The 11,688-nt window shown below is 39.6% G+C and overlaps 1 protein-coding gene and 1 long non-coding RNA gene across 2 annotated transcripts; both read right to left on the bottom strand.

Annotated features, from left to right (window-relative positions):
* Positions 1–250: 250 nt before the first annotated feature.
* On the bottom strand, positions 251–1,397 carry LOC132159204 (uncharacterized). Its single transcript, XR_009437831.1, has 3 exons — positions 1,138–1,397; positions 935–1,020; positions 251–321 (listed from the first exon to the last, which is right to left on the bottom strand). It is a non-coding gene; the product is annotated as an uncharacterized LOC132159204 (long non-coding RNA).
* A 5,250-nt stretch (positions 1,398–6,647) lies between these two features.
* LOC132160237 (mucin-2-like) lies at positions 6,648–9,793 on the bottom strand. Its single transcript, XM_059569972.1, has 3 exons — positions 7,287–9,793; positions 6,957–7,091; positions 6,648–6,864 (listed from the first exon to the last, which is right to left on the bottom strand). The coding sequence occupies exons 1-3, from the start codon at positions 9,791–9,793 to the stop codon at positions 6,648–6,650; spliced, it is 2,859 nt and encodes a 952-aa protein (XP_059425955.1).
* Between the last annotated feature and the right edge of the window lie 1,895 nt (positions 9,794–11,688).

Genomic DNA, 11,688 nt, shown 5'->3' with positions numbered 1-11,688 from the left:
ATGTACTCAAGCTAAGGCAATCCAAGATGTAGCTTATGTGAGTCAATAATGATCAGTATCTCCAAATCTGTTCAGATGAAAAAACAAACTCATCTACCTCTTTGGTGGCCTGAGGGTGAGTACATTTTCAGTAAATAAAATGTTTTGGGTAAACTATTCCTTCAAGATTAACCTTAGCAAAATAAGTAATGTTATGTTGGTCAATCTAACTGAGAAAGAAATTGTCAGAGTTGTTTTCCATCACATTCCTTAGGCCAACAATTTTCTTGATTTCTTCACAGTAATCTTTATGGTCCCGTTTGCTTGTAAGTGCTTGACAAACTGCAAAAAAAACAAAAAAAAAAACAAAAATAATTATAAAATAATATTTGTTAATTTAGCCCCAAAATAATAATAAAAAACAGCTTCTATATCTAATTATTAATGCTAGCCAGATATTTTTTTCTTGTAAATATTGGAAATTAATACAACATGTAGGTACAAGTCAGGCTGAAAGTAAAAAATAAATAAATAATAATAATTGATTTCAGATGCCTTTTTTAACTGTTGCTCTGCCATGCTTGTTCATTATTATTTTTTTCTCGTTCAAAGTTAGTCATCATTATTACCCATACTTATACCCATACCAATACTTTGTCTTGTCAGCAGTAATATGAATATTTAAGAATAGTCTTTCAGCTGACATGCCATGCATTTTAGACTTGTAGCTGCAGGTGATTCTACTGTCAGCCAAAAGACACATTCTAAAGTCTTTAAGAGAGTTGTTTTTTTTCCTGCTGTGGCTACATCACTTTCCATTGTAATTGCTTGACTTGTTTATTTATTTATATGTACTGATTGCTTGAAATATTTAGTTTTTAATTCTTCAACATTTCGATAACGTCAATGCTTACAATTAGGCAAAAAAAAAAATAAGTAGAAAACAACAGCTTACCTTTTCAATATAAGTAATGATTTCATCATTGCTAAGCTCAACGGAGGATCTCAATTTGAAAGTTGCATATGCAAATGATGTCATATCTATAAAATGAAAACACCAATTAGATTCATATTAGCATATGTGAATAAAACTAAAAACAAACTCTGAATGGAGATTCATGCAAAAAATGCATTATCAGGTAAAACATCTTTGATTACTTTGTGGGACAACATCTGGAGATGAAGATGTTGATTGGCTTGCTGGTTGAGTTGTAGATATAACTTGAGTTGTCATTTGAGAAGTAGGTGTTGGTGTTCGAGTAGAAGTTAATGCAGTTGATATCAATGTTGATGCAGTTGATCTCGAAGTTGTTGGTGCAGGGGTTGTTGCTGTTGTTGAAGGAACTGTAGATGTTCCTGTAGTTGATTTGGATGTTGGTGCAGGGGTTGTTGCTGTCGTTGATGGAACTATAGATGTTCCTGTAGTTGATTTAGATGTTGTTGGAGGGGTCATGGCTGTTGTTGATGTAACTGAAGATGTTCCTGTAGTTGAATTGGATGTTGGTGCAGGGGTTGTTGCTGTCGTTGATGGAACTATAGATGTTCCTGTAGTTGATTTAGATGTTGTTGGAGGGGTCATGGCTGTTGTTGATGTAACTGAAGATGTTCCTGTAGTTGATTTAGATGTTGGTGCAGGGGTTGCTGCTGTTGTTGATGGAAGTGGCGATGTTCCTGTAGTTGATTTAGATATTACTGCAGGGGTTTTTGCTGTTGTTGATAGAACTGTAGATGTTCCTGTAGTTGATGTAGATGTTGATTCATTGGTGGGTGAGTGAGATGCAGATGTTGTTGTAGCCGATGTAGATGTTCGTGTAGGGGTCGTTGCTGTTGTTGATGTAACTGTAAATGTTCCTGTAGTTGATTTAGATGTTAGTGCAAGGGTCGTTTCTGTTGTTGATGGAACTGAAGATGTTCCTGTAGTTGATTTTGATTTTGCTGCTGGGGTCGTTGTTGTTGGTGTTATTGATGGAACTGTAAATGTTTCTGTAGCTGATTTAAATGTTGAATCAAGGGTTGTTGCTGTTCTTGATGGAACTGTAGATGTTCCTGTAGTTGATGAAGATGTTGATTCGGTGGTGGGTGAGTGAGATGCAGATGTTGTTGTGTCTGATGTAGGTGTTGGTGCAAAGGGTGTTGCTGTTGTTGATGGAAATGTAGATGTTTGTGTAGTTGATTTCGAGGTTAGCGCAGGGACAGTTGCTGTTGTTGATGTAACTGTAGATGTTCCTGTAGTTGATGTAGATGTTAGTGCAGGGGTTGTTGCTTTTGTTGATGGAACTGTAGATATTCCTGTAGTTGATGTAGATGTTGATTCATTGGTGGCTGAATGAGATGAAGATGTTGTTCTAGCCGATGTAGATGTTGGTGTAGGGGTCGTTGCTGTTGTTGATGGAACTGTAAATGTTCCTGTAGGTGATTTAGATGTTAGTGCAAGGGTCGTTGCTGTTGTTGATGGAACTGAAGATATTCCTGTAGTTGATTTTAATGTTGCTGCTGGGGTCATTGCTGTTGCTGTTGTTGATGGAACTGTAGATGTTCCTGTAGTTAATTTAGATGTTGAATCAAAGGTTGTTGCTGTTGTTGATGGAACTGTAGATGTTCCTGTAGCTGATTTAGATATTACTGCAGGGGTTGTTGCTGTTGTTGATGGAACTGTAGATGTTCCTGTAGTTGATGTAGATGTTAGTGCAGGGGTTTTTGCTGTTGTTGATGGAACTGTAGATCTTCCTGTAGTTGATGAAGATGTTGATTCAGTGGTTGGTGAGTGAGATGCAGATGTTGTTGTGGCTGATGTAGGTGTTGGTGCAAAGGGTGTTGCTGTTGTTGATGGAAATTTAGATGTTCCTGTAGTTGATTTAGAGGTTAGTGCAGGGACAGTTGCTGTTGTTGATGGAACTGTAGATGTCCCTGTAGTTGATGTAGATGTTAGTGCAGGGCTTGTTGCTGTTGTTGATGGAACTGAAGATGTTCCTATAGTTGATGTAGATGTTGATTCAGTGGTGGATGAGTGAGATGCGGATGTTGTTGTAGCTGATTTAGGTGTTGGTGCAAATATTGTTGCTGATGTTGATAGAACTTTAGATGTTCCTGTCGTTGATGTAGATGTTGGTGCAGGGGTTATTGCTGTTGTTGATGGAACTGTAGATGTTTCTGTAGTTGATGTAGATGTTGATTTAGTGGTGGGTGAGTGAGATGCAGATGTTGTTGTAGCTGATGTAGGTGTTTGTGCAATGGTTGTTGCTGTTGTTGACGGAACTGTATATGTTCCTGTAGTTGATGTAGATCTTGATTCAGTGGTGGGTGAGTGAGATGCAGATGTTGTTGTAGCTGATGTTGGTGCTGGTGCAAAGGTTGTTGCTGTTGTTGATGGAACTGTAGATGTTCCTGTAGCTGATATTAATGTTGGTGCAGGGGTTGTTGCTGTTGTTGATATAACTGTAGATCTTCCTGTAGTTGATGTAGATGTTGATTCAAAGGTGGGTAAGTGAGATGCAGATGTTGTTGTTGCTGATGTAGGTGTTGGTGCAAAGGTCGTTGCTGTTGTTAATGGAACTGTAGATGTTCCTGTAGTTGATTTAGATTTTAGTGCAGGGAAAGTTGCTGTTGTTGATGGAACTGCAACTGTTCCTGTAGTTGATGTAGAGGTTGATTCAGTGGTGGATGAGTGAGATGCAGATGTTGTTGTAGCTGATGTAGGTGTTGGTGCAAAGATTGTTGCTGATGTTGTTTGAACTGTTGACATTCCTGTTGTTGATGTAGATGTTGGTGCCGGGGTTGTTGCTGTTCTTGATGGAACTGAAGATGTTCCTGTAGTTGATGTAGATGTTGATTCAGTGGTAGATGAGTGAGATGCTGTTGTTGTTGTAGCTGATGTAGGAGTTGGTGCAAATATTGTTGCTGATGTTGATTGAACTGTAGATGTTCCTGTCGTTGATGTAGATGTTGGTGCAGGGGTTGTTGCTGTTGTTGATGGAACTTTAGATGTTCCTGTAGTTGATGCAGATGTTGATTCAGTGGTGGATGAGTGAGATGCTGTTGTTGTTGTAGCTGATGTAGATGTTGGTGCAGGGGTTGTTGCTGTGGTTGATGGAACTGTAGATTTTCCAATAGTTGATTTAGATGTTGGTGCAGGGGTTGTTGCTGTTGTTGATGGAACTGTAGATGTTCCTGTAGTAGATGTAGATGTTGATTCAGTGGTGGGTAAGTGAGATACAGGTGTTGTTGTAGCTGATGTAAATGTTGGTGAAGGGGTTGTTGATGGAAATGCAGATGTTCCTGTAATTGATTTAGATGTTGATGCAGGGGTTGTTGCTGTTGTTGATGGAACTGTAGATGTTCCTGTAGTTGATTCAGATGTTGGTGCAAAGGATGTTGCTGTTGTTGATGGAACTGTGGATGTTCCTGTAGTTGATTTAGATATTAGTGGAGGGGTTGTTGCTCTTGTTGATGGAAATGTATATGTTCCTGTAGTTGATTTAGATGTTGGTGCAGGGGTTGTTGCTGTTGTTGATGGAACTGTATATGTTCCTGTAGTTGATGTAGATGTTGATTCAAAGGTGGGTAAGTGAGATGCAGATGTTGTTTTTGCTGATGTAGGTGTTGGTGCAAAGGTCGTTGCTGTTGTTGATGGAACTGTAGATGTTCCTGTAGTTGATTTAGATTTTAGTGCAGGGCTTGTTGCTGTTGTTGATGGAACTGAAGATGTTCCTATAGTTGATGTAGATGTTGGTGCAGGGGTTATTGCTGTTGTTGATGGAACTGTAGATGTTTCTGTAGTTGATGTAGATGTTGATTTAGTGGTGGGTGAGTGAGATGCAGATGTTGTTGTAGCTGATGTAGGTGTTTGTGCAATGGTTGTTGCTGTTGTTGACGGAACTGTAGATGTTCCTGTAGTTGATGTAGATCTTGATTCAGTGGTGGGTGAGTGAGATGCAGATGTTGTTGTAGCTGATGTTGGTGCAGGTGCAAAGGTTGTTGCTGTTGTTGATGGAACTGTAGATGTTCCTGTAGCTGATATAAATGTTGGTGCAGGGGTTGTTGCTGTTGTTGATATAACTGTAGATCTTCCTGTAGTTGATGTAGATGTTGATTCAAAGGTGGGTAAGTGAGATGCAGATGTTGTTGTTGCTGATGTAGGTGTTGGTGCAAAGGTCGTTGCTGTTGTTGATGGAACTGTAGATGTTCCTGTAGTTGATTTAGATTTCAGTGCAGGGAAAGTTGCTGTTGTTGATGGAACTGCAACTGTTCCTGTAGTTGATGTAGAGGTTGATTCAGTAGTGAATGAGTGAGATGAAGATGTTGTTGTAGCTGATGTAGGTGTTGGTGCAAAGATTGTTGCTGATGTTGTTTGAACTGTTGACATTCCTGTTGTTGATGTAGATGTTGGTGCCGGGGTTGTTGCTGTTCTTGATGGAACAGAAGATGTTCCTGTAGTTGATGTAGATGTTGATTCAGTGGTGGATGAGTGAGATGCTGTTGTTGTTGTAGCTGATGTAGGAGTTGGTGCAAATATTGTTGCTGATGTTGATTGGACTGTAGATGTTCCTGTCGTTGATGTAGATGTTGGTGCAGGGGTTGTTGCTGTTGTTGATGGAACTTTAGATGTTCCTGTAGTTGATGCAGATGTTGATTCAGTGGTGGATGAGTGAGATGCTGTTGTTGTTGTAGCTGATGTAGATGTTGGTGCAGGGGTTGTTGCTGTGGTTGATGGAACTGTAGATTTTCCAATAGTTGATTTAGATGTTGGTGCAGGGGTTGTTGCTGTTGTTGATGGAACTGTGGATGTTCCTGTAGTTGATTTAGATATTAGTGGAGGGGTTGTTGCTCTTGTTGATGGAAATGTATATGTTCCTGTAGTTGATTTAGATGTTGGTGCAGGGGTTGTTGCTGTTGTTGATGGAACTGTAGATGTTCCTGTAGTTGATGTAGATGTTGGTGCAGTGGTGGGTGTGTGAGATGCAGATGTTGTTGTAGCTGATGTAAATGTTGGTCCGGGGGTTGTTGCTGTTGTTGATGGAACTGTAGATGTTCCTGTAGTTGATTTAGATGTTAGTGCAGGGACAGTTGCTGTTGTTGATGGAACTGTAGATGTTCCTGTATTTGATTTAGATGTTGATTCAGTGGTGGGTGAGTGAGATGCAGATGTTGTTGTAGCTGATGTAAATGTTGGTGCAGGGGTTGTTGCTGTTGTTGATGGAACTGTAGATGTTCCTGTAGTTGATGTAAAGGTTGATTCAGTGGTGGGTGAGTGAGATGCAGATGTTGTTGTAGCTGATGTAGATGTTGGTGCAACGTTTTTTGCTGTTGTTGATGTAACTGTAGATGTTCCTGTAGTTGATTTAAATGTTAGTGCAGGGGTTGTTGCTGTTATTGATGGAACCGTAGATGTTCCTGTAGTTGATTTAATTGTTGGTGCAGGGTTTGTTGCTGTTGTTGATGGAACTGTAGATGTTCCTGTAGTTGATTTAGATGTCTGTGCAAGGTTTGTTGCTGTTGTTGATGGAATAGTAGATGTTGCTGTAGTTGATTTGGATGTTGGCGCATGGGTTATTGCTGTTGTTAAAGGATCTGTATATGTTCCTGTAGTTGATGCAGATGTTGGTGCAGGGGTTGTTGCTGATAAAGCTATAGAGCTTGATGTAAATGCTGATTCAATTGTTGTTGTTAATTCAGGTGTATATGGTGTGGTGGATTTTGTTGAATAAATTGTAGATGTTGGTGCAGTGATTGTTGATGATGATGTTGTTGACTGAGCTGTAGATCTTCTTGTAGCTGATGTAGATGTTGGTGTAGGGGTTTTTGTTGATAAAGCTGTAGATATTGTTATAGCTGATGTAGGTGTTGGTGCAGGGGTTGTTGCTGATGAAGCTGAGGATGTTGATGTTGCTGCAGGGATTGTTGTTGATTCAGAGGTAGATGTTATTGATTGAGGTGTAGATGGTGGCGTTGTTGATTCAGATGTTGATTTGGTGGTTGGCAAGTGAGATATAAATGTTGTTGTAGCTGATGTAGATGTTGGTGCAAAGGTTGTTGTTGCTGTAACTCTAGATGTTTCTGTAGTTGATGTAGAGGTTGGTTCAGTGGTTGTTGTTGATTTAGATGATGATTCAGTGGTAAGTGAGTGAGATGTAGAAGATTGAGCAGGTGTTGTTGATTGAGGTGTAGATGTTAGAATTGTTGATTCAGATGTTGATTCAGTGGTTGGTGAGTGAGATGTAGATGTTTTTGTTTCAGATGTAGATGTTTCCTTAGTTGATGTAGATGTTGAATCAGTGATTGTTGATTCAGATGTAGATATTTGAGCAGATGCTGTTGATTGAGGTGTAGATGTTAGAGTTGCAGATACAGATGTTGATTTAATGGTAGGTGAGAGAGATGTAGATGTTGTTGTAGCTGATGTAGATTTTTCTGTAGTTGATGTAGATGTTGGTTCAGTGGTTGTTGTTGATTTAGATGTAGATGTTTGAGCAGGTGTTGTTGATTGAGGTTTAGATGTGAGAGATGTTGATTCGAATGTTGATTCAGTGGTCAGTGAGTGAGATGTAGATGTTGTTGTAGTGGATGTAGATGTTGTTGTAGCTGATGTAGATGCTGGTTCTGTGGTTGTTGAAGCAGATGTAGATGTCTGAGCAGGTGTTGTCGATTGAGGTGTAGATGTTAGAGTTGTTGATTCAGATGTTGATTCAGTGGTTGGTGTGTCAGATTTAGATTTTGTTGTTTCAGATGTAGGTGTTTCTGTAGTCGATGTAGATGCTGGTTCTGTGGTTGTTGAAGCAGATGTAGATGTCTGAGCAGGTGTTGTTGATTGAGGTGTAGATGTTAGAGTTGTTGATTCAGATGTTGATTCAGTGGTTAGTGACTGAGATGTAGATGCTGTTGTGGCTGATGTAGATGTTTGAGCAGGTGTTGTTGACTGAGGTGAAGATTCTGGTGTTGTTGGTTCAGATGTTGATTCAGTGGTTGGTGAGTGAGATGCAGATGCTGTTGTAGCTGATGTCGATGTTTCTGTAGTCGATGTAGATGTTGATTCAGTGGTTGTTGACTGAGACCTAGATGTTGTTGTAGCTGGTGTAGATGTTGGTGCAAAGATTGTTGCTGTTGTTGATGGAACTGTAGATGTTTCTGTAGTTGATGTAGATGTTGGTTCAGTGGTTGTTGTTGATTCAGATGTTGATGTTTTAGCAGGTGTTGTTGATTGAGGTGTAGATGGTGGTGTTGATGATTCAGATGTTGATTCAGTGGTTGGTGCATCAGATGTAGATGTTGTTGTTTTAGATGTAGATGTTTCTGTAGTCAATGTAGATGCTGGTTCTGTGGTTGTTGTTGAATCAGATGTAGATGTTTGAGCAGGTGTTGTTGATTGAGGTGTAGATGGTGGTGTTATTGATTCAGATGTTGATTCAGTGGATGAAGAGTTCGATGTAGATGCTGTTGTAGCTGATGTAGATGTTGGTGCAAATGTTTTTGCTGTCATTGATGGAACTGTAAATGTTTCTGTAGTTGATGTAGATGTTGGTTCAGTGGTTGTTGTTGATTCAGATGTTGATTCAGTGGTTGTTGAGTGAGATGTAGATGTTGTTGTAGCTGATTTAGATGTTGGTGCAAAGGTTGTTGCTGTTGTTAATGGTACTGTAGATGCTTCTGTAGTTGATGTAGATGTTGGTTCAGTGGTTGTTATTGATTCAAATGTTGATGTTTGAGCAGGTGTTGTTGATTGAGGTGTAGATGGTGGTGTTGTTGATTCAGATGTTGATTCAGTGGATGATGAGTTCGATGTAGATGCTGTTGTAGCTGATGTAGATGTCGGTGCAAAGGTTGTTGCTGTTATTGATGGAACTGTAGATGTTTCTGTAGTTGATGTAGATGTTGATTCAGTGGTTGTTGTTGATTCAGATGTTGATTCAGTGGTTGTTGAATTAGATGTAGATGTCGTTGTAGCTGATTTAGATGTTGATGCAAAGGTTGTTGCTGTCATTGATGGAACTGTAGATGTTTCTGTAGTTGATGTAGATGTTGGTTCAGTGGTTGTTGATTCAGATGTAGATGTTTGAGAAAATATTGTTGGTTGAGGTGTAGATGTTAGAGATGTTGATTCAGATGTTGATTCAGTGGTTGGTGAGTAAGATGTAGATGCTGTTGAGGATGATGCAGATGTTTGAGCAGGTGTTGTTGATTGAGGTGTAGATTCTGGTGTGTTTGATTCAGATGTTGATTCAGTGGTTGGTGAGTGAGATATAGATGTTGTTGTAGCTGATGGAGATGTTGGTGCAAAAGTTGTTGCTGGAACTGTAGGTGGTTCAGTGGTTGTTATTGAGTCAGATGTTGATGTTTGAGCAGGTGTTGTTGATTGACGTGTAGATAGTGGTGTTGTTGATTCAGATGTTGATTCAGTGGTTGTTGAGTGAGATGTAGATGTTGTTGTAGCTGATTTAGATGTTGGTGCAAAGGTTGTTGCTGTTGTTAATGGTACTGTAGATGCTTCTGTAGTTGATGTAGATGTTGGTTCAGTGGTTGTTATTGATTCAAATGTTGATGTTTGAGCAGGTGTTGTTGATTGAGGTGTAGATGGTGGTGTTGTTGATTCAGATGTTGATTCAGTGGATGATGAGTTCGATGTAGATGCTGTTGTAGCTGATGTAGATGTCGGTGCAAAGGTTGTTGCTGTTATTGATGGAACTGTAGATGTTTCTGTAGTTGATGTAGATGTTGATTCAGTGGTTGTTGTTGATTCAGATGTTGATTCAGTGGTTGTTGAATTAGATGTAGATGTCGTTGTAGCTGATTTAGATGTTGATGCAAAGGTTGTTGCTGTCATTGATGGAACTGTAGATGTTTCTGTAGTTGATGTAGATGTTGGTTCAGTGGTTGTTGATTCAGATGTAGATGTTTGAGAAAATATTGTTGGTTGAGGTGTAGATGTTAGAGATGTTGATTCAGATGTTGATTCAGTGGTTGGTGAGTAAGATGTAGATGCTGTTGAGGATGATGCAGATGTTTGAGCAGGTGTTGTTGATTGAGGTGTAGATTCTGGTGTGTTTGATTCAGATGTTGATTCAGTGGTTGGTGAGTGAGATATAGATGTTGTTGTAGCTGATGGAGATGTTGGTGCAAAAGTTGTTGCTGGAACTGTAGGTGGTTCAGTGGTTGTTATTGAGTCAGATGTTGATGTTTGAGCAGGTGTTGTTGATTGACGTGTAGATAGTGGTGTTGTTGATTCAGATGTTGATTCAGTGGTTGGTGTGTCAGATGTAGATGTTGTTGTTTCAGCTGTAGATGTTTCTGTAGTTGATATAGATGCCGGTTCCGTAGTTGTTGTTGATTCAGATGTTGATGTTTGAGCAGGTGTTGTTGATTGAGATGTAGACGGTGGTGTTGTTGGTTCAGTGGCTGGTGAGTGAGATGAAGATGTTGTTTCAGATGTAGAAGTTTCTGTAGTCGATGTATATGATGCTTCAATGGTTGTTGTTGAATCAGTTGTAGATGTTTGAGCAGGGATTGTTGATTGAGGTGTTGATGTTAGAGATGTTGATTCAGTGGTTGGTGACTGAGATGTAGATGCTGTTGTGGATGATGTAGATGTTTGAGCAAGTGTTGGTGATTGAGGTGTAGATTCTGGTGTTCTTGATTCAGATGTTGATTCAGTGGTTGGTGAGTGAGATGTAGATGCTGTTGTAGCTGATGTAGATATTTCTGTAGTTGATGTAGATGTTGATTCAGTTGTTGGTGAGTGAAATGTAGTTGTTGGTGCAAAGGTTGTTGCTGTTGTTGATGGAACTGTAGATGTTTCTGTAGTTGATGTATATGTTGGTTCAGTGGTCGTAGTTGATTCAGATGTTGATGTTGGAGCATGTGTTGTTGATTGAGGTGTAGATGGTGGTGTTGTTGATTCAGATGTTGATCCAGTGTTGGGTGAGTCAGATGTAGATGCTGTTGTAGCTGATAGAGGTGTTTCTGTAGTCGATGTAGATGTTAATTCAGTGGTTGGTGAGTGAGATGTAGATGCTGTTGTAGCTGATGTAGTTGTTGGTGCAAAGGTTGTTGCTGTTGTTGATGGAACTGTAGATGTTTCTGTAGTTGATGTATATATTGGTTCAGTGGTTCTAGATGATTCAGATGTTGATTTTGGAGCAGGTGTTGTTAATTGAGGTGTAGATGGTGGTGTTGTTGATTCAGATGTTGATTCAGTGGTGGGTGAGTCAGATGTAGATGCTTTTGTAGCTGATGGAGATGTTTCTGTAGTCGATGTAGATGTTGATTCAGTAGTTGGTGAGTGAGATGTAGATGTTATTGTAGCTGATGGAGATGTTGGTGCAAAAGTTGTTGCTGTTGTTGCTGGAACTGTAGGTGGTTCAGTGGTTGTTATTGAGTCAGTTGTTGATGTTTGAGCAGGTGTTGTTGATTGACTTGTAGATAGTGGTGTTGTTGATTTAGATGTTGATTCAGTGGTTGGTGCGTCAGATGTAGATGTTGGTGAGTCAGAAGTAAATGTTGTTGTAGCTGATCTAGATGTTTCTGTAGTCAATGTAGATGTTGATTCAGTGGTTGGTGAGTGAGATGCAGATGTTGTTTTTTCAGATGTAGATATAGGTGTTTTAGATTCAGATGTTGATTCAGTGGTTGGTGAGTGAGATGTTGATGCTGTTGTAGCTGATGTAGATGTTGGTGCAAAGGTTGTTGCTGTTGTTAATGGAACTTTAGATGTTTCTGTAG

The sequence above is a fragment of the Carassius carassius genome, chromosome 16 (genome assembly GCF_963082965.1).
Source record: "Carassius carassius chromosome 16, fCarCar2.1, whole genome shotgun sequence".
Classification (NCBI taxonomy): domain Eukaryota; kingdom Metazoa; phylum Chordata; class Actinopteri; order Cypriniformes; family Cyprinidae; genus Carassius; species Carassius carassius.
The sequence above is the reverse complement of the archived record's forward strand: the minus strand, read 5'-3'. Positions and strand labels throughout refer to the sequence as shown.